The sequence below is a fragment of the Cygnus olor genome, chromosome 12, assembly GCF_009769625.2.
Source record: "Cygnus olor isolate bCygOlo1 chromosome 12, bCygOlo1.pri.v2, whole genome shotgun sequence".
Classification (NCBI taxonomy): Eukaryota; Metazoa; Chordata; class Aves; order Anseriformes; family Anatidae; genus Cygnus; species Cygnus olor.
In genome coordinates, this window is record NC_049180.1 from 11864440 (window position 1) to 11886481 (window position 22042).

General features: G+C 49.1%; 2 protein-coding genes and 2 non-coding genes across 6 annotated transcripts; 2 read left to right on the top strand and 2 right to left on the bottom strand.

Moving 5' to 3' along the window:
• Positions 1-135: 135 nt before the first annotated feature.
• On the top strand, positions 136-9581 carry LOC121076895 (ADP ribosylation factor like GTPase 2 binding protein). 3 transcript variants are annotated; one of them, XM_040571543.1, is made up of 7 exons: positions 136-251; positions 650-774; positions 2907-2968; positions 4239-4345; positions 4724-4809; positions 5677-5773; positions 6977-9581. In XM_040571543.1, the coding sequence occupies exons 2-7, from the start codon at positions 737-739 to the stop codon at positions 7055-7057; spliced, it is 471 nt and encodes a 156-aa protein (XP_040427477.1). In that variant the 5' UTR covers positions 136-251; positions 650-736; the 3' UTR covers positions 7058-9581. The 3 variants fall into 3 exon arrangements, with proteins under 3 accessions (XP_040427477.1, XP_040427476.1, XP_040427474.1); XM_040571542.1 differs by lacking the exon at positions 136-251 and adding an exon at positions 276-326; XM_040571540.1 differs by lacking the exon at positions 136-251 and adding an exon at positions 347-562.
• On the bottom strand, positions 9279-14837 carry LOC121076894 (plasmolipin). The gene is made up of 4 exons (XM_040571539.1): positions 14661-14837; positions 11584-11757; positions 11274-11393; positions 9279-11198 (listed from the first exon to the last, which is right to left on the bottom strand). Exons 1-4 carry the CDS (start codon positions 14796-14798, stop codon positions 11085-11087), a joined length of 546 nt encoding a protein of 181 aa, XP_040427473.1. The 5' UTR covers positions 14799-14837; the 3' UTR covers positions 9279-11084.
• A 750-nt stretch (positions 14838-15587) lies between these two features.
• TRNAL-CAG lies at positions 15588-15670 on the top strand. The gene has a single exon. It is a non-coding gene; the product is annotated as a tRNA-Leu (tRNA).
• Positions 15671-15808: 138 nt separating this feature from the next.
• Positions 15809-15891, bottom strand: TRNAL-CAG. Its single transcript has one exon. It is a non-coding gene; the product is annotated as a tRNA-Leu (tRNA).
• Positions 15892-22042: the final 6151 nt, after the last annotated feature.

A 22042-nucleotide genomic window follows, 5' to 3' on the forward strand; every position in this document is an offset into this window, starting at 1 on the left:
CTCGGGGGACCCCAAACGGGCTCCGGTCAGAGCCCTGACGGGCGCCGCTGACGGGCACTTCGCCCCCCACCCCCCGCCGGGCGCCGCCAGGCTCCGGCCTCCGGGCCCCTGCCCCGCGGGGAGGCAGCAGCGGGAGCGGCCCTCCCCCGCCCGCGCTCTCCCATTGGCTAGTCTTGCGATGGGCGGGCCCTGCGCGGCCGCCTCCGCTCCGCGATTGGCTGAGGCGCGGGGCGGAAGGAAGCGTTTCCCAGGTAACGGCCGAGCCGGGCCGGGGGGATGGAGGCGGGCAGGGGGCGGGAGGCGCGGGCCCGGGCGGGCGCTGCGGGGTGGGGGGCTCTGAGGGGGCTCTGAGGGGCACGGGGCGGGCAGGGCCGAGCTGGCCCTAGGAGCCCGGGCTGGCGCCCCGCGGGACGCGCAGGGCCCTCGCACCGCCCGGCGGAGCCCGGGCCTGAGGGCTAGACTGAGAAAGTTCCTTGAGAATTCGGGTTATTACAGAAAAGAAGCAGCAATAATTTGGGGGAGAACTCGAAGCTTTTGAAATTCCCGCATCTAACAATTAAAGGTTTTCTGCTGATTTGTTGTTTGAAAAACGTTACGGTAATTTAAAGATTGAATTTTTATTAACACTCAGTTGCATGTTGTTCTTTAGTGCTTCCTCCAAAAAGAAGGAGCGACCACTGACAGCGGCAGTGCAGCGGATTGTCTCTCCTCCGGTCTGGTAGGTTATGCGGTAACGATGGAGGCTTCAGATGAGGAAAACTTTGGTGTAGCCATGTAAGTATGCTACGTTCTGTACAGATTTTCAATAAACTATTTCCTAGTTAAAATATCGTAATTGGAATGTAATTACGAGAATTAATTGACACCACAGTCATTAGCAGATGTCGTTAGCAGATACTGCCTCTTAGGAGAACATGGACACAGAACAATGCAAAGCCCCAGGAGGGAAAAGTTCAGAGTTTAGATGAAGACAAAACAAATACAGCCGCAGTGAGCGCAGTGCCAGACAGACCTTGCTGGGTGATCCCAACAAACGCTGAAATCTAAGGCTGAAAACTGTTCTCTGCCTTCACTTTAAATCCATAATTTCTCATTCCTTTTCAAGTCCATATATTGTCTTATATCACAGATTTTAACAGGACAGTATTTCTGTGTGTTTGAATGTGCCTCTTAGATGCCTGAGACCACCTACAGGTGATCTCAACCAAATTTTACTCTGGTAGATTCTAAGATGCTGCTTTGCCCCACATCTGTCTGGCCTACTTTTCTTCTAAAGCCTGTGGGAGAAGGGAGTGTGTGCCTATGCCTCTGTCAATCTGGTTCGTAGATTTGGTTCATTTGTCAAACCCCACGAACTGAAAGGCCAACACTTTCCCTTGCCCGCACGTCAGCAACACAGGTTGTGCTGGCCCAGATGTGACAAGGTTTGTGAGCATGTATTTGCTGTGCAGATGCAGGTGTGTTGTATAGAGAGATGCAATCGCTGCTGTTTTGGAACAGCTAATATTCACAAGCTGAAACTGCGGCTTAAATTAATAGAATAAGCTATAAAATATAAGCTATTAAAAAATGGTGGTAGTGCTTATTTGCAGGAGAAAAAAAATAATAAATTATCCATTGCAAAGTCTCCTTTCTTTGCACATAAATGGAAAGTGATAAGCCCTGTTGCCTGAACATGATGCTTCAGTATGTAATACTGTGGCTGCTCTGTGTAAACTCCACTTGTGGTGGTGGCGTGCCCTCTGGTGGAAGAGCATGCGTTTCCATTTGCCGGGCTTCTGCTCTTCTTCAGGGTTTAACAGATCGCAAAGGTTGCTAGAACATCACCTGGTGATCAGACGCATTCCTTATTTAAACATTTTGCTTGGTCAGAATGAGCCCTATGGCTAGACAGTTAAACTGCTCTTGGATTAATTTTGCTGACTGTTGTTCAACAGCAAAATAATGAGGTTTTTAAAATTTAGTTTGAAAACTTAGTCTGAGTGGTCTGCTCTGATTTATTAGAGAAATATTTGAGAGATAATAGAGACAAATTTAAAATTATTTTAAATGGTGCTTACGCTGATCAAAGCTAACTTTTTTCTTGAAGACAAATGTCCTGTGGGGTGATATGTCAGAAAAAACTGTCTTTCATCTGCTGCAGAGTGCAGGGAGAGTTTAGTCCACTAAAGATGAGTTCTGAATGCGGGGCCAAGGAAATTCTGTGGATTATCTAATGTGTCTGAGCAAGCTTCACAATAACACTAAAATAAACGGAGAGATCTGGGGTCCTGAAATGCTGGTAATAAAGGCTTCTTCCCTGGATGACTTTAGATCCATACCAGTGTTTAACACTTGCTTGTAACAGAAGGGCCTTATGAGATTGTGCCCTTTATTTGTAGCACGGAGAGATGTTTCTTGCATAAGAAAAATGTTTAAGTGTCTTCCATGATATAATATTTGTATATATTAAATGGTTCTAGAAGACCAAGTATTGCAAAATATTCTCTAGAGTGCCTAGAGTTCCGTGATCACCATGTAGAGTTATGCAGGGAAGAGAGCAGAAGTAAAGCTTGTGGTGGCAGCCTGGATTTGTGGGATGGAAAATGCTTAATTTGGTGTTATAATTATTACTCTTTACATCCCTTTTGCACCAGGACTGGAATTACCTTAACAGTAATGCCAGAAAACATTTTTTCTTTAATTAGGCATCTATTTAGGGAAAGTATTTTAGAGGCCCGATAAGAATCCCCATGCAGCAGCTTCATTATCAGTGTCGTGGATTATTTTGTAGGTGTAAACTAGGAAATTATGTACTATTTCTAGGCTTGTTTGCACTTAAGCTTCTGTTAACACTTAATTTTAACATTTATTTCTACTGTGATTGGAACGTATGCTTATGCAATACGGTCTTCCTCTGCTTTCAGCTCCTCCCCTTCTGATGCAGAGTTTGATGCAGTTGTTGGGTATCTGGAGGATATTATAATGGGTAAGCTCTGCAAGCAGTTACACACAACAAGATGGGTGCTATAAATACAGCAAGCTGCTCGTCTGGTAGCCACACTTAGGGAGCCAAAATAGCCCCTGCCTCCTTTATGGCAACTTTCCTTCCTTTCTTCTCACGACCACTAGCTTGGTGGTGTAGTACCCAGCACCTGCTGCTGCTGCTGCCTTCTGCAGCTGTTGGTGTTCTGTAACTGAAGATGGGTGTCATCGTGTTTTACCACTTTTCGAGGCTAACCTGAGCTGATTTTGTTTCACGCAACTTGCATGTACGTGTACACCCGTAACGTGGCAGTGCCTGTCGGTAGGAGGAATATTGAGTGGTGCCAGTCTTACCATGTGAGCTTAGGCAGTGAAAAGTCCTAAATTCTCAGGACCGCAGTTTTAAGCAAGAGGTGAGCGTGTGCTAGGAAGCTGAGGATGCCGAGAGAATTTATGCTGATCAACTGCCGGCTGCTTCGTAAGAGCAGTGTATAATATTTTATGCCCACATCCTTCGCAGAGTGATTGTACGTTCTGCAGCCTCAGTTTGCCTGGTGATGCAGTTGAATCTGAAGAAATGCCAACAAATCATATTGAAAGTGATAGTGTTTAGAAAGCTGATTCTGGTGTATTTTAGCACTATGTATGTGTAAATTTGATGCTTATACCTGTTCTGTTGAATTTGGTGGTAGCCTGCCAAGTTCATGTCCACATCTAGAAAAAAATTCTTCAGCAATTGAAAATAAATCTGGGAGTTTCACTAATACTCTTTGAATTCAAGGGGAGAAAAATGAATTTTTATAGGGGAAGAGGCATTCATTTTATAAAAAATACAAGTTTTTGATGACTCAAAATCCTGAACTAAAGGTGGTTCTGTATAAATAACCTTAATAACAAAACATAACAAAAAAAAGTCTTCCTCTTTTAAGACTGAATGGAAATGAAATTACAAGGAGCGATTGTGGATCCTGCTAGGTGGACATGTTCATCCTGTTCCATTTGCTGCCAAAACATAGGCTGATGTGCTGCTGCCACGGTGATGTGGCTCCCTTCACTGAAGTGTTGCTTCCCTCTGCCAGCAGCCTCTCTCTTGATAAGTCACAGATGGGTCAGAAACTGGCTCAGCAGCAGCTGTGGTACTGGTGTGACTAACTGCACATGTGCAGGGCTCTCTAGTTGTCTCAGGGAAACAGGGAACTGGTGAATGAGGTGTTTGTGTTAGAAAAAGAATGACTACACTCGTAACTGTATGATGTCTTTTTGTTGTGGTCCAGATGATGATTTCCAGTTAATACAGAGGACTTTTATGGAGAAGCACTACCAGGAGTTTGATGACTCAGAAGAAAACAAGCTCATCTATACTGCTATTTTTAATGAATATGTAAGATACTTTTTCCTATTCTTTGCACGTATTGCTTTTTTGTTATTCTTCTGAGGAGAGTGGCAGGTCTTGTGTTTCCCCCCTTTATAAAATATTGGGTTTACATGGAGCAAAGCCAACTAACTGCCCTCTGTCTCTTTTTTTCAAGCACTGTCAGGATCTGTGAGCCAGAAAGATACTTTCTGGAGCCTTAGGTTCCTTTCTCTTTGTTCCACCTGAAAGCTTACAAAACTTTCATCAAAACATCTTTATAACCCTTGAATAGAAGTCTATTACTGTACTAAACAACATATGTTTTAAGTGTGCATAACAAAGTTTACTCTTTTCCAGTTGAATTATTTAGTATATTGGGGTGTGTATTTTTTTTATATTTTTTAGATCTCACTAGTAGAGAAATACATTGAAGAAAAACTACTTGATCGGATTCCTGGTTTTAATATGACAGCTTTCACAATGTCATTGCAGTAAGTCTTCTGCTTTGCCTTTCCTTGGGTGTGAATTACATACATTTCATTTTTTTTTCTGTCTAGATTAAAACTTAGGTTTGACAGTTCTCCCTTGAGAAGGAGGTTCCTCCTTAACGGTAGTAGTAATACAGTTCATATATGCAGTGCTACTGACTGACCACTTTCCTTGTTTCCAACATGCTTTGCTATTCTGAATTTCAGAGCTAACATGCTGAAATATGTTGGGTTTTGAGGGATAAGACTAGAAATCAGGATGAGAACACCAAATGTTTTTTTTAATATGATTTTTTTCTACAGACTGCTGGTAAACTAAAAAAAAAAGTCAACAACAGCTGCAACAGCAACAACCAAAAAAAAAAAGAACCACCCTTATCCAAACCTTCTTTTACTTAGAACTTTAAAAACAGACTTTCACATTGCCTACCTACCTGATGTGTTTTTATTATGCTCTCTGTCTCTGTGGGCTGTACCCTCTTTTGATTGAAGTGGATAACTTTACTAGTAGTTGTTTATGAAGCTATCAAAAGGACAACTTATACTACTTCTCTAGTTTTGAATATCTAAAATAAATGCTAGTTGAATATTAATTCTTCTGACTTACAGGTCGTGCTTTGTCTGGTTTCATAGGACTGGTTTGATACTCTTACATCTTGTATTTAGATAAATATATTAATGTATTTGGTTTGGAAATACTGCATAGTAATATTTGTCTAGAATTTTGCTTTATGAGAGGCCTATAATATTCTTATTTAAATTTTGGTACTGTCCTACTTGTCCTGGTACCACTTTTAATTTCATACTATTTTAAAATAAGAATTTATTTCACAGAACATTTTCTAATTCCCCAACTTCTTCCGTCTATAGACAGCACAAAGACGAAATGGCAGGTGATATATTTGACATGCTTCTCACATTTACTGACTTCCTGGCTTTCAAAGAAATGTTCTTGGATTACAGAGCTGTAAGTATGTCGCATTGCTTGTTTTCAGTGATATAATGGCTGTCATTTTTGTATAGCTCTGCCTGAGAGTACTGAAGGCAGTATTACTAAAGCAGGTAACAGCATTTATTCAACGGTTATAGAGGATTGAAAGGAAAATAACTGAGTTTGGCTATCAAACTCAAACTGCACATTTAAGAACTTCTAGAAAACATGGATGAAGTTGATATGTGGAGAAACTCATGCTTTTGGCGTCTTTGAAGGTTGATTTCCATCTGAACGTAAAGAAATGCTTTTTTATTGTGAGGATGACCAAGCACTGACACAAGTTGCCCAAAGAAGTTGTGGAGTCTCTGTCCTTGGAGATATTCAGAGGATGGCTGGACATGGTCCTGGACAGTGTGCTCTAGGTGGTCTCACTTGAGCAGGGAGTTGGACCAGGTGACTGAGGTCCTGGCCAGCCCCAGCTGCTCAGGTATTTTGTGGTATTAATTTTTTCCAGACAATCCAAAGTAAGCTTTCTAAACTTATTCCAGTTGTATTTCTCCTCTCTGGCTGGGCTGGAAAAACAACTGACCAAAGAATAATATTAAAGAAGGATTTTGGGTGGGCTCTTTCCTAAGGAAATTAAATACATGTTAAGTACTTTCCAGTCACATTTGACAAAGGAGCAAAAGAGTCAAAGTTGTTGTCAGAGCTGTCTTGTCTGCCTCCTCCCCTCACCCCTTCAAGTTTTGCAAAAATGGAAGCAGGTTGAGAAGACGTTCTGTGTCTCAGCAGCAGGAGTAGTTTCAGTTGGGGTTTGTGCTTTCAGAGACACCTGAGAGGCAAACTCACAGAAAGTAGATTTCACTAGTTTCTAGAGCATTGTGTAAGTCTGACGGCTGGGTATTCTTAACCAGATGTAAGCAAGATGCTGCTTTGAGCTGACATACGGGTGGCAGAATGATGCAGAAGTACTTACTCCAGGTTTTCTTGCACAATCTTGTGCTGAATTTTGGATGTGAATAGGAAAAAACAGATGTGAATAGGAGAAAAATCCTCTGCTAAGGATTTTTCAAGTCTCACAGCAAGCTGCATGCAGTCATAGATGTTCAGGTAACATGTAATTTTATATCGATTTAAAAGGCAGAATATGAATTTCCCGTTTTATCTTTTGAATTTAAAAGCCTGCTTATTCCAAAGCAGCACTGAGTCAAGGATTTCTTTTTCTCTTTTTTATAGGAAAAGGAAGGTCGAAGTCTGGATTTAAGCAGTGGATTAGTGGTGACATCATTAAACAAATCATCAATATCCTCCTCCTAGAACAGTTCATGCACTACTTTCCTTTTCCAGATGAGTGCTACTGCTTTCATTTGGACATTAAAACACTAAAGGTCACAAGAATCAAGGTGCTTTTACATGATGAAAACTTTCACCCTCCAGTCTATGCTGTCAGATACCTGATCCTAGAAACACGTTGGTATTCAATAACCACAGAAGAAGGAAATTTCAACCCTACCACTGTAATTGTTTTTAATAAATACATAGTATTTGTGCACCATTCTAATTGTTGCACACAGTGAGAAGCTCAGCACGCTGAGGGCAATAGATAGGGCTGTACGTGTGTTTTATGGGTTGACATCTTAACCATCTCCCCAGAAGGCAGAACTTCTCAGAATCAAGAAGGTAGTGTAAAAAGTGTGTCTGTCCAGCTCTTGGAAGGACAGATGCAAATACATAATGCTGAGTTTCTCCTTGTCAATGCCTTTTTTCTTTTTTTTTTTTTTAACTTTATATGATCTTGCGTGCTACGGCTTTCTAGTGGAGGAATATATTTTAGTATGTAGATGTTCCAGCATGAGACTGCCTCCCTGCTCTGTGAGAATTGATATGCTAGTGTGCAAATCTGTCTGCTCTTTGGCTAAAGTAAGTCTCATCCTTAATGTGTGAAGTTCTCTTGTTCACTTTTGTTCAGGCCCCAGCTATTCTACACTGAAAAAATAACCGTGAAAAATCCAAATCTGGCCTATGTCTGTAGTTTCTTACTTTCCGTTTGGCAGTGGCAGAGCTGTGTTCGTTCTAGTACTGTAGGCATGATGGTAGATTGGGCACAGCCATGTTTACCATCATGTCATTTACTGCTCTAAATAGCATGCTGATGCAAATGCATGTTTTTGCTCTCGGACTGTTGGCAACATTAACAAAGCAACACATTTTTCAACATGAGTTGAAAAATAGATGAGTTGCTTGCTAGTGGAGCTGCAGCCATAAGCCTGTCACAAAATCCCAGCTGCATCTCTGATGGCGCTTGGAGTTAAAATGTATTTGAAGCTACAAATGAGCCGCTGTTCTTATGCTGTTCAGACACATTAAGCAGCAGATTAATGACATGCTCAGGCAAAGCAAGTACATCTTTAAAAGTGTAAGAGTAGACAGAAACACAGAGTGCGTGATTGATGCCGCAGGGGAGATGGGCTGCAGTGGTGGTGAAGGTGCTGGTCAGCGGCTGTTGCCTGATGAGAACCTAGATGGAGCTGAACTGTGGCCAGGCCATTACCAGTTTTTGTTTGTGGACAGGAAATGTCTACCAGAACAAACGAGATGAAATGCTGTTCCTGTTGACCTCTGCCAGTCATTTCAACGGTACTAGGCTTTTATTCTTGAACTGAAATAGTTCTTTTGAATACCAGTGAGGAATCCTTGCCACACAGGCGTTTTCCATGAGCACAGAAATCAGTGCTCTGATGTGCACAGGCAAAGGCAGTGTGCACAAGAAGAGGCAGTGCTCTGAGGCGCTTATTCCCAGTGAAAGAAAAAAAAAAAAAAAAGAAAACATTGGGTTGTGTTTTGAATACAAACTAGATGCAGCTTCCTTCCCATTTGAATCCTGAGGTTAAAATTGCAGAGTTTAAGACAGATCTAGTTGGCTTTCTGCTGTTAGTGTATGGACTGGAGCTCTTAAGTTAACTTCTTGCCTGTGACTTTTTAATGACAGCAGCAGATTTGATCATCTTTTAAAAGAATTCTTTTGAAATATTTTAATTGTTAATTGTTGAGCTAAAATAATTGTTTGCAACTAAAACTAAAAATGTTCCTGACATTTTTTTACTGGAAAGATATTTTTTCTTCTTTTTCTGTTGCAATTGCTCTAGATGATTATGTAAAATAACAGCAGTCTGAATGAATACCTCAGACAGTTCCTTACTGGAGGGAGTTTGTTGTATTTTAAGCAAGCTCTCTTGTAATTGTTATGGTTGAATTCATATATTGATGGGGACTTGTGTCTCAGTGTTAACTGTATACCAAAGTCACTATTCACCATTTCACAGAAGTGTGGTGCTTCATTTCTTGCTGCTGATAGATCTGTACTATTCTGCTTTCTTAACTCACTAATTTACAATTTAGCATTTTCAGATTAATTTATTTTGTGAAATAACATAAGTAGCATGTTAAAATAGCTTTAACAGCTTAGTTGTGAGGTGGGGGTGTAGTTAAGCTCTCTGTATTATGAAGGTTTTTCACAGCCAAATACAGCCATTCATGCTGTTTGTAGGTATTCAGGTGTATCGATAACAACTCATAATGAAGTTTGTTGTTGTTGCTCCTTTTTCATTTCAATTTTAGACCACAGTCTTCACCACAAAAGTTTGCAACAAAACTCCCCCAGTTTGAGTGGAGCCATTCAGACAGAATCCTTTCTGCTTCTGTACTGCTGTTGCTATATGTGAAGAATATATTCTATATTTCTCATCTCTCTGTGACACTTCCATGACTAGTCTCTGGCTCGATGTGTTTTCCGTCACGCAGAGGGTCTTTTTTAAGAGATTAAATTTCTATATATGATGGACTATGTGTGCAAGTCTGACTTTACTTTTTAAGAGTTTTAACTTTGTCACAAAAATTCATAAAGATGCTAATTTTCTTACTGATTTTTTTAACATGTATTTATAGCTGGTAAAACCTGATACTTCATTTACCCCACTCTTCTTCCACAGCAAATTAAAGCAGATCTGTCAGGGGCTAATGCAGTTTATTAAATCCCTTTTAAATTCCTACCTTTCATTAATGTAGCTAAATTTCCTGAGCCTACCTCTGTAGACCAGTTGTTAAAATTAGATCCATGCAAACAGGGTATGTGGTAAGTTTGCAGTATAGCTTACTGCGTGACAGCTTTCTGTAAATAGATTAAATTTATTTCATCTGTTTCTACTAGCGTGTACAAGAAGGATGTGAAAGGAAACGTTGCTGTGTCTGGCTGGGCATCAGTTCTAGTTCTGACAAGTGCCAGCCCGTCTCCAAGATACCAAAACTGAACTTGTCTCCAGCAGTGGTGGCGCGGCACGGTTCTGTGTTCATGTATTGGTCAGCCTACTCTTAAGGCTCTGACCTTCTGTTTGCTCCCAGAGCATTTGCAGCCTTAGTTTAGCTTTTTGAAGACCACCTGTAGCTAACAGACATAACTGCCTTGCTAAAGCAAATTCTGAAAGGGAAGTGGTGGAAACATTAACTGAGTGCCTTGTGCAGCACCAAGACCTTTGTGTCTACAGGAGGGAGCACAGCAAAGCCTTTGCACTCCTCGTGTTCTTGTGCTCATGGTACGTGCATGCAGCAAAGCAACGTGAACCCCGTGGACTTTGTGCCTTCTCCCTGTGGGCTGGGTTGTAATGCTGGTACACGCTAGGAAATGGTGGTCTTCTGGGCCAGTGAAATCTCCACTTTCCATTCTGTGGATGTACCTGCCATCTTCTTTCTCATAAAAAGAGATTTATTTTCTTGACAGACTCAAATGTTAGATTTAAGAAGATTTTTATTTAAAGCATAAAATTTCTGCTTCATTTTTTTTAAATCAATACAGTAATAGTTTAGACTTCTTCCTTGGCTTAGCCTTCATTCTTCAGCTCGGCCGCCATTGATACAAGTTAATTGCACTTATTTACATTGCGGCTGCAAATGACCAGAGACAGGAACCTGAGCTTGCTTTATTGAGTTCTAGTACTGGAGTTTGCCAAATGAATCCCCTCAGCAGTGCTGCTCCAGTGAGGATCTGGTTCCTCTGGGGTGTGTGAGGGCAGGCACAAGTCCCGAGGACATGCAGGAGCTTCAGCCTCCGGTGAGCCCTCAGCCTCCTGGTGAGGTTGCCGGTGATGGCACCAGTCACGGTGGGTTTGCACTGTGGACACGTCAGCTAGAAGCATCACCTGAGACCACAGAACAGCTTCCACATGACCCTGGCATGTGGGCCAGCAGCGATGGCTGCTGCCACCACTGCCAATAGAGAAGGAGCCCCGGTGGCATGAGTGGCTTGGTGACGTGCTGCACCGAGCCACCCTGCCCGGGTGCACGCTGCTCTTCATGCATGGTTGGTCACTTGGCTGGTGGCTGCGTTGCTGCCAAGTCCTTTCCAGGCACGGAAGCTGAGGAACGTGCTCACCCCGTAGGTGAGCATCACGAGGCAGGCGAAGAACTGGAAGAGGAGCACAGCGATATGTGAGCGCGGTGGCTTAAGCACCTCAGCCCTCGCCTGCATGCTTGTACTTACAGACGCTGCGGCTCTTCTGTTGTAATCCCACTGGCGCCACGAGGTAGGCTGGACGGCTGCGGAGCACGTTATGAAGGCGGTGATGTACAGAATGGTTGCTGCAGCGTTGAAGATCAGCAGCTGGGGAAGGCAAAGAAGAGGCGGTGAGGTCTGGGCTCTGCAGTACACCCAGCAGCCTGCGCTTGGAGGCACTTCCAAAAGCTTAAAAAGCAAAAGGTCAAAAGCGACAACCTATTGCAAAAGGTTGGTTCGGGGCTGTCCTGAGGAGTTTCCCGGTGAGGAGCCCCCTTGCTTACTCTCGGTTACATACCACGAGGGGCCAGGGGATCACGTAGAACTTCAGTGGAAGCTGCAGGAGGTAGGTCATGAAGAGGAGGACTGTTGCTACCCAGAAGAAGATGGACACAAACATCACCCAGCCGTATGCTGCGTGGAGGTGGTAGGTCGTGTCAGCAATGAGAGCCCACACCAGTAGGCCAAGCACCTGCAGGGTGGGAAGGGGAAAGTGTTCAGGTGGCCGTTCCTGCAGGTGTAGAAACTGGGTCTGCACATCCTAGCTGCTGCCTGAAAACGTCACCACGGGGAAGCTTGGGACAGGGTCTCCATCTGGGACCCTCATCACTTGGGGTCACCCTGCTCCAGATTTTGGTCCCAGGAGCCAGCACAGGGATGTCCTGCAAGGCAGAGCCAGTGAAACCTGGGCATCCCTGCCACCAAAGGTCCCTTCTTGCCCAGCTGCTCCGTGCCAGGCTGGCACAGCACTGGGAATGTGACGTGGGCTGGATGGGATCCAGATGTGTGGTGGCTCCTGGGGCCCCAGCTAAGCCATGACGTCCCCCAGGTACAGCATCATTTGAAACAAAAAAACAAGCTTCTTGCTGTTTGGTTAGGTGTGGTCTGGTTTGGTTCAGTTTGTATCCTGTACAAACAGCTTCTAGGGCTCACCTTTTACATCAAGCAGGTTTAACTACATAATTGTAGCATCATGTGCCTGCAGGCTACCTGCAGCGTAATCCAAAAAAAAGCAGATAGCTGAGTCTGTTTCTACTGCTCAGCAAGAAATAAGCAGAGAAACAATTCCTGATGTGCATACAAGTGTCAAAAAAACCCACTGGATTTATGTTTGCATTTCTAAGGGACCACACGGACCCCGCATCAGGGGGCTTTTACACCTGGCGAGCATCATGCTACCTTATCACAAGAAACAGATCTTAAAGGTCTTTTCTGGCCTAAATGATTCTGTGATTCCAAGTGCAGTTGTGCAGATCCCCGCATGCATGGGCTGTCCAGCTCCTGCCCCACTGAAAATCACGGTACCAAGGGAGAGCTCCTGCCCGTGAGGGCTTCACCTCATCCTCATCCTGGCATGACTGGAGACTGCATCCGATGGCTTTCTCATGAGCTTGGCTGGGAATGGAGGTGCCAGCCTCTGTTTTGGCAGAGCCGGGTGAAGCTGGCAGGGAACTGCGGGCCCATCCACGGGGAAGAGAACAGCCCTTTGAAAGCAGCTGGCAGGGCTCTCGTGCTGACACTACCAACGTCTGCGTTGCTTATTGTCATGCTGGAGACACAACAGCCTTTGTCCCACTGAGCACAAAGCCTTGGTGCTCGGCTGCTGTTGCCTCCATCTGGACAATGCCGCCTTTTCTTTCACGTTGATTTCTAACACTCGTGATTGCAAAACAGGCATTCAGGAGAAACTTAGATAGGAGAAAAAAAGAGCATGCTCCGGCAGCAGGAGATGGTGTGTGCGAGCTGCCTGGAGCTCGCTGGCAGGAAAAAAAGCAGAAGCCCCTAGAGGAGAGGTTTTGGGGAGCTGTGCAAGCACATGTAACATTGCTGTGGAAGGAAGCAGTACAGACTGAGCAGTGACACTGGTGGGCTGCAGAGCTGGTAACGGCAGCAGCTTCTACTGGCCTTGGCACCTTCTCTCTTTCCCCATGCTCCTTAAGACACCCCCTTGCAATGCTCTTCCCTGACCCTTCCCTGAGTGCTTGTTCCCATGTCACAACCAGCCCAGCCATGCTCAGAAGCCAAAATCTGGACACAGGTGCTTGTTAACACAGCTCCGTTAGCCTCCCCCGTGGGTGGATTTACATCTATGGCAAATTAGGTCCCTAACTGCTCATCCTTTGCTTTTTGCCCATCATCAGCATCATAAAGAGTTCTGGTTTGTGCCATGCCTGCGATAGCACAGGACAGCAGCAGGTGTTCTGCAGCAGCTGCTCGGGGCACGTCCTGCTGCTGCCCAGCACAACACTGCGCTGAGGAGGGTGCACAAGCAAACAGGCTCTCCAACAAAGAAGGGCGGCACCACTGGCTTTCTCTGTAGCAAACAACGGAACAGATCACACATGGCCCCGTACACAGCTGAACACCCACCCATACGCACACACGTTGTTGCATCCAAAGTCTCAGGTACCAGGATCAGGAGCAGTTCATTCTGTGATTGTCTCCGATGCAGAAGCAATGCTGGAGCGTGAGATGCTGCTGCTGCTCATTTTGACAATGCATAGACCCTTGGGCTTGTCTGAAAGCAACTGTCAAAGCCTGACTGCAGGGGAAGACAACTGGACCACCCTGGGACAGCCTTGCAGGCACCCATGAGCAGCCCCAACGTGTGCTGATTGGGATGTCACAGTTCATACAAGCGCACACTGTCTCCCCGACCTGTTTGTACGCAGGTTTACCCTCAAACACCTCCCCTGACCAAAAACGTCTACATGCTTGTAGCTCACATCATGTGGTGGGCTGGAATCCTGCAGCTCGGCCCCACGGTGCCAGCCGGGGGGGGGGGGCGGGCAGAGGGGCACGCACCACACAGCTCGCCCACCGGCACGGTGCTGCCCCATGGCCCAGACCCTGACGGGGACTGCGGGTCCATCAGCTTGCGTCCCACGGGGCTGCGTGCATCGTCCTGTGCCCGGCGCTGAGAGCTGCTGGGCGTTGAGGCCAGGCCATGAGGACAAGCAGAAGAAGCTTCCTTCAGCTTTGACAAGGGGAGAAGGGGAAAGGGCGTGAGGCTGCAGCATCTCGGGGTTAGAGATTAATCAGAAAGCAAGGACGGGGAAGGGCAAAGGGAAATCCAGTCTGTTTTCGGCCAGGGCAATGCCACTGAATACGGGGTTGGACTATCAGCCTGCAGGGGCAAGAAAACCATTCAAAGGACGTAATTCCCTCAGGTTGCCTGCACCCGCCTTCGGAAAGATTTGGCAGACGGAAGCTCCCTCAGAAAGCCCCGCAAGCCGCACCACGAACCGATTTTCTCGCCGACGGAAAGTGCGGGCACGGCGCAGCGGCCGCAGCTCCGCAAGGAGCGGGCAGCACCCGCGGGGTCCGCGGCCGAGCCCACCCCCCCCCACCCCCCCCGGTACCGCCGGTACTCACGGCCTGGGCGCCCATCAGCCCCCCGAGCGGCGAGCAGAGGAAGGCGCCGTCGAGGGCGGCGAGGCGCGGGGCGGGCAGCGCGGCGGAGGCTCCGGGGGAGCCGCTCCGCGTCCGCACGGCGCCGGGCAGCCCGGCCATGCTGCGGGCACCCGCACGGCTCGGCACGGCTCGGGCCGTCCCCAGCGCCGGCTAAGGGGAGGCCCCGGGGGAAGACCCCCCCCCCCGCCTCCCCGGGGCCCTGGCCCGGCCCGCCCCGTCGGGGCGGGGGCTCCGGGGCTGCTCCCGGCACAGCCCCCCGAGGCGGGGGGGACCGGGGCTAAAAAATCCCCGTCCCTGCACACGGTGTCTCCCGACCTGGTTCTTGGCCTTGTTGAACTGCAGGAGGCAGCCCATGTCCCTGCCTGCCCAGGGCCCTCTGGGTGGCACCGCGACCCTCAGGTGCATCAGCCACTCCTCCCGCCTTTGTGTCATCTGCACACCCGCTGAGGGTGTGCTCTGCCCTATCAGATCTTCATTAATGCAGATCCCAAGCAGGACTGGACCCAGTGTCAATCCCTGGGGTACACCGCTCATCACTGGCCTCCAACCGTTCTTGGCACCGTTGATCACCACCCCCCGGGCCCAGGCATTCAGCCAGTTTTCAACCCACCTCAGTCTGCCCATCCAGACCCTGCGTCAACAGCTTCTCTGTGAGGACCTGACAGGGGACAGTGTTAAAGGCCTTCTGGAAACACAGGCAGACAACATCCACTCCTCACCCATCATCTGTCAGGGCAGTTGTTTAATCACAGAAGTTTATCAGGTTGATAATGCATGACTTCCCCTTGGTGAAGCCACGCTGACTGCTCCTGGAGACGGGGCCGGGGTCCCCATCGGGGCGCCGCCGCGTGGTACCAAAGGGGCTGCGGGAAGCTGCTGGCGCAGCGGGTCAGGATGGCCGAGCGGTCTAAGGCGCTGCGTTCAGGTCGCAGTCTCCCCTGGAGGCGTGGGTTCGAATCCCACTTCTGACAGCTTCGCGTTTTGCTGCGGGCGCCTCCTGCCTTTTGGCGCGGGTAGCGGCGGCGCTGCGGAGAGATCCGGAAAACGATCGTAAAACAAACAAAAAAAAAATACATAAGCGAAGGGCTCGAGGCAAAAGATCTGCCAGTTGTCAGAAGTGGGATTCGAACCCACGCCTCCAGGGGAGACTGCGACCTGAACGCAGCGCCTTAGACCGCTCGGCCATCCTGACACCACTGTGTAGCGCTGCCCGCCCCGCGCTACACAACCTGGAGCCGCCCCCCACCCTGCTTCCCCTTCACTCCTTCGGTGGCCCTCAGGGCGCGGCTCCCCTCAGGCCCCTCGGGCCACCGAGGACCCCCAGGGCGAGGTCTGCGGGTGTGGGCAGCGGCGCGGCTCCCCTCCAGCCTTGCCCGGCTGCTGGGGCCGTCGGTAGCCAAAAGAGCTGCCACCCCGCAGGGATGCCCTCCCGCTCCAAAGCCGCTTGACGGCAAGCGGGTCGGCGGTTTCGTTCGGCCCCGAGACGTGTTCGTAATTCCCTCGCCACTGCTTGTTTCTCCCATGGGGTTTTGCACGGTGTCTGCAAAGGGCGGGGCAACGAATTATGTGCTCCCGAAGGTGTAACACTGCTGTGGCTGCCCTTGAAGTGGTTAAACCTCACAGTGTCGTGTCCCCCCCCCCCCCCAAAGGTCACTATCAAGGGCAGCGGTTTTGGTAGTGAAACAATGCAGTCTGTTTTCCAAAGGCTAAATCTGGCGGGTGAGCTAACCTGCCAAGACCACTTCCACCTCCAGACAAAAACACCCGGTGGAAGTCCCAGCCCAGGGCCTCGTGGGGCCACCTCCGGCCGCTGACAGGACTGTGCGGCGCCTTTGTTCTGCTGACCCGAGGCCTGCGAGGGGAAATGGGGAGGGGAAACGGAGGGACACGGCCTGGACCACACAATGGTTGCAAGCATGACTCAGCACCTCACGCGGTGCCACCGTCGGGTGTCACCGCCTGGCCTCCCAGCACACAGCACCAGCCAGCAGCCCACGGGCTCTGTGTGCGCGGGGCTTGCCCATCCCATGTGCCGTGGGGCTGAACCGGAGCGAGTGCTGGGCGACGTGGGGCAGCAAGCGCAGCCACTCGGGTGATGCAAAGGGCAGCTGTGTCCCACTGTCCTGGAGTCCACCTTGGCCTGGTTTATTTTAGCATGTTTTATTTAGTCAGAGGATCTAAGTACGTTTAATAGTGGTTTTGTACTAAGTGTGATATTACATATTTTGAAGAAGTGAGGACTGCTATGGTACTGGAGGAGGTGGCAGGGCATCTTGAATACCACATGCAACCAGACTGTGCTGGGATGGGAGGGTGGTCCGTGGTCTTGGTTGCAACTCCCTTCTTGAGCTGTTTCTGTAACTTTGGGACTTTGGGGACCAGCCCTTCCCCGGGGAAAAAAAAAGAAAAAGAAAAACAAACTTTTTGTTTAGAATACTTGAGTTGGCAAAGTCTGTACTGAGTCTGCCTTCAGCTACCTACCTTGTCTGCCAATAATTATGTCCCAGAAGAATTGTTCTTAGCCACTTTTGCATGACACTAAGAAAGAAAGTTGGGAAAGTAGCCAGGACAGGGAGAAAGGAATGGGGGAGCAGAAAGGGGAAAAGATACGTCCAGAGGAACAGAGCCAAGAGAAAAAGTTATTTTTTGGTCAGCCCATTGTTCCGCAGTGAAAGTCCCAGCCGCCTCGGAGTGGGCTGCATGGAGCTGTTTCCAGCATCAAGGCAGGATGTTTTTCGTGCACCACAGTAAGCAGGAAATGATACAACAGCACTGAAATCACAGCCACATGGCCTCGTGATCCGTGGGATTTGTGGGAGGGTGGGTGGGTGCAGCTGTGGTGGGACACGGGACCCACAAGTGAGGTCAGTGCTTGGCAGCCCTGGTCCTGCTACCTGCACCCAGTTAGGGGATCTCCTGGTAGTGTGGCAGGAAGCGGCAGCAGTGCGTTATGTTTCAGCAGAGAGTCATAACAGCCACATGATGGCATTGTCCACTGCAGCAAGAGGCAAAAGCCCTTCCAACTCGGGAAACTTGGTGGCCAGCAGACCTGGGGCAGAGTGCTCTTTGTGCTCCTGGGTGCGAGCAGAACCCTTTCAAGGAGCAGGAGAGAACACAAGGCAGCTGTGGCCTGTGTCACCTTCAGGCCAGCCAGGCTGGGGGGTTGCAGCCAGCCAGGAGGCCTGGCCACGAGCCAGGAGCTGTGGGCATTGGGGGTTTTATGTCAGCCATCCGGTGAGCGCCCAGGGGACACTTCACATCCTTTGCTGACAGGCGCCTTTGCTCTCAGCCAGATGCCTGGAGGTGGTGGCCAGGGGCTCACAAGCTGGTGGCACCACCAGGAGGAAGCCTTGCAGAGGTGTTCACTGCTGGCAGTGCTTCACCTTTGCTCGAGAACTTGCTGTTGGTCGCCTGTCCCATCTGTCACAAATCTCAGTGTCCTTGGGGGGCGGTTGCTGCCTGCAGTCAGGCTGATTCCTAAACGTCACCCCTCCTCCAGAGCCTTGCCAGCTGAGTGAACCCAAGGTGCCCTGAAGGTGCACGCTGGACATGGAGCACGGTGGCTGGGACAGCTCTGAGCTGCAGCCCAGCTCAGCCAGAAGGGGCACAGGCAAGTCAGCCCTTGCAGCAGACTGTTTTTGTCACACAGGTACAAGCATGAACACTATTAGTCACAAGCCCCTTTCAGCACATGATGCAATCAGCTCTGTCTCAGGGTGAGGAATTATTCCCCAAACAGCATTTTGAATCCCAGACATGCCTCGTTACTCTTTTCTTCCATTCTCCCCCTCTCTCCTGCTGCACCCCCAGTGTTAACATCAGAACGATGGCCCAGAGCTGGAATATCCCTTGTCCTTAGCCCCAGCAACCTCTTTTTTAGCTATCCCCAGCCAATGCCAGCTGGGCACTGTCCCCAGTAACAGCCAGCATCTGTAACCTGTTGCTCTTCTAGGTGATGAGTCAGCTGCACTGAAATTGAACACACACTGCACATGGACCACAGCTAGTAAGGAGCCAGAAGAGCTTTTGCACCAGGCAGGGGGTGGTGAGGGAAGTATGATGGTCCCAGAAAGAGAGTTTGGCAATGGCAAAAGCATGTTCCCCAAGGAGCAAGCTGACACTGGTCCTCTAAATAAGCTGATGAGGGAGCACATCAATTAGCTGAAAGATGGGCAGAGCACAGAGGCTCTAGGCAAAAGCAGACGACAGGGAGTTGCCCTGTTCTTACCAGGTGAGGTTCAACAAGGCTGAGGTGGAAGAGTTGTAAAAGCAGCCCAGTGACTCTAGTCAGCCAGCTGAGCCAGAAAGCCTTGAAAGGGTTAAGAAGCTGCGCAGTGACGCCTGTGTTAGAGTTTGTTTTCCTGCTGAGCTGTGTGTGTTTGTTGTTCATGTAAAGGCTTGTTGCCTGCTGGAAGCTGTACAGGCTCCTGGATTTTTGCTGCAGCTTGTGTGCCTCCCTGGGCATGGGCTGTGAGCCCGGTGCAGCACGGTGGTTTGGTGGAAGGAGCTGCTTAAAGAAGAGGGGTGCTCCGAGCAGGTGCGGGGGCTGACAGCTCTGGTCTGGAGGGCCTGCGGGAGCAGGGCTGTGCTGTCCCGCTTCCGTGAGAGGCTGGCAGGGCTCTGGAAGCTGCTGGGACAGGAAGGCTTAGCTTGGACCGGGAGGTGATGGTAGCCCAGCACGGGGACGTCTGTCAGGGCACAGCACCACTCCTGGCAGCTCCTCTGGCCCTTTGGGACTGTCCCGCGGGTGCCATCATCTCTTGTGGGGACACTGCTAGAGGTAGGATTCAAAAGGGCAGAGGCCAAACAGTGCTAGCCCTCCCCCAAAACCCTCGTAGCGTTAGTAAGGGTCAGTCCCAGCAGGAGCACTGGACAGAGGCTTTCTGGACCTCTCCACCCACTGTCACGGATTAATGGTAAGCTCATGCCAAACTGGTCCCATAGCCACCATTAGAAGGCACGTGGCTTGCTGCCCTAAGGAGATAGATGAGAAGCCTTTCTGAGAAGGCAATGAAAAGAGCTGCTTCTGGTAAGCTCCTTTCTTGGACTGCCAGCAATCATGTGCAAACAAGTTGGTTGGAGAAGCGGGAAGTGACACTGTGGAGAGGTGGCAGTTGTGCTGGCTGACACAGGCCGGTGGAGGTGGGAGCTCCCTGCTGCCCCAGAGCGCACGGCTAAGGCCAAGACCCGGCCGTGCCTGCCAGGAGAAGGAGCTGGCTGGGCGGCTGGCATCGTGTGCCTCCCATTCCTGCTGCCATGCGAGGGAGGAATGTGATGGAGGAGGAACCAGGGCTCCTGCAAAGAGGCACATGCTCATCCTCTTCCAGATCCAGAGCCTGGTCCTGGGCTCTGGCAAAGGTAAACCATCTGAATTGCAGCATCCTCCTGCTCCCCACCTCCTGCCTGTGCCCATGAGGGCCTTTGCAAGACCCTTTTCCAAGGAGGGGAGACCCCCCTGTACCACCTGTGGGTGAGACACAGCACAGCCACTCCGATGCCAGTGGTAATCCTGGCACCAGCTCCTGCAGCAGCCATGGCGTCCTGTGGGGTGTGAAGGTTTCTGCTGTGACCGGACCTGATGTCCCTCTCCCCTCTCTTGCCTGCAGTGCAGTGGTGAAAGACTGCCCTTTGGGGGGTAATATGATATTTCCTTCTTCATGCGAGCTCTGTGGAAATATCGCTTTCGTGGCTTGAAGCTATGCAGAAGGATTGCAACATCAGGGGATCTCTCCACCTCCATATGAACTGAGCAGAAGCCAGGGGCCTGATGCTCTCTCCTGCATTGCTCTGCTGGGGACAAGGGACTCTTCTCTGTTTAGGAAGATCTTAAGTGTGTTGTTCTGTATTTGTTTCTTTGCATGCAATACTTTCAACCAACTTAAATCTTGTTTATTGTACTTCTCGGCACTCTCCATGGGACAGTTGCAGAATGACTTGTGCTCAGTTTGGGCTGCTCTGGCTGCCAAGGAGAGGCACGGATTCCCGCTGCAGTCATGCACCTTTCCATGCCCCATGTGCAAGCAGCATGGCCAGACCCTGCTGTGCCCAGTGTTTGCAGACTGGTCAGATTCTGACCCTTGAGTGTGCGACTCCCCCATTTGCTACCCGCACCATGGGCTGCCTCTGCCAGAAATGTCCCACTGGGATCAGCCAGCAGCTTGTGGGGCAGGGAGAGGGACTTGGAGAGGGACCCTTTATCAGGGAGTGTAGTGATAGGACAACGAGTAATGGATTTAAACTAAAAAAGGGTGGATTTAGATTAGATATAAGGAAGAAATTATTTACCTTGAGGGTGCTGAGGCACTGAAACAGGTTGTCCAGAGAAGCTGTGGATGCCACATTCCTGGAAATGTTCAAGGCCAGGTTGGATGGGGCTTGGAGCAACCTGTTCTAGTGGGAGGTGTCCCTGCCCATGGCAGGGGGGTTGGAATTAGATGATCTTTAAGGTCCGTTCCAACCCAAACCATTCTATGATTCTATGATAGAGATGTGGCTCATATGTGATGCTGCCAGGGGAAAGAGCTGCATCCCACAGACTGCAATACACAGCCAGATCCCTGCTACCCACCCCCATGTTGTTTGTTGCAGGGGTAAAGAAGACACGCCAGACGTCTGCTTTGGCCCTGGAACACCTGCCAGTGACTGGAGCCAAGCTAAGGCTGGGGCTCCCACATGCATTCAGGGTAGCCCACTGCAGCCTAGCTGGCTTGGGGTCCAGACCGGTAGCTGTGGGCTGCTTCATTGTGGAAAAATACTGAGCATCAGCACTTTGCACTGTGTGCTGGCGTCCTAAATTGTTCTTATTAACAAGGAAGGAGGAAGCCATTGTGTTCAGAGAAGTGAAAGCTGGTGTGATGTTCTCTGCTACTTTTAAAAATTACTTTTTCTAACTAAAGCAGTTCCTTGAAGACATAAACCCTGAAATGGTAAATACTTCCCAAATAGGAGTTGTTCTGCCTCTTTAAAGACGCTGACTACAGACAGCCCCAAACAGCTGTTCCTCATTTGCTGCCTTCTTCATATGAGAACATTCAGCCATGCAGTGCCAAACATTTCCTGGTCCTCTATCGCTCAATTCTCTCCATCATCACACTGATGTCTCAAGAGCTCTACATTAGGCATTGACAGAGGGCATCTCCAAAATGAGAGGCCACCTTTGGCTCCGAGGATCTATTTCCTGAGTTGCGTTGGCCAGGAAAGGTGAGGTTGGGTTGGTTCTGGACTACTCCAGGCCATACCAGCCTATGCTGTGACAGACATATAACAGCACTAGAAAAAACACTGCATTTCTGCAGACTGAAGTCTTTTATTGGCTTCTTGGAGCACAAAGTACTCTGGGGAAA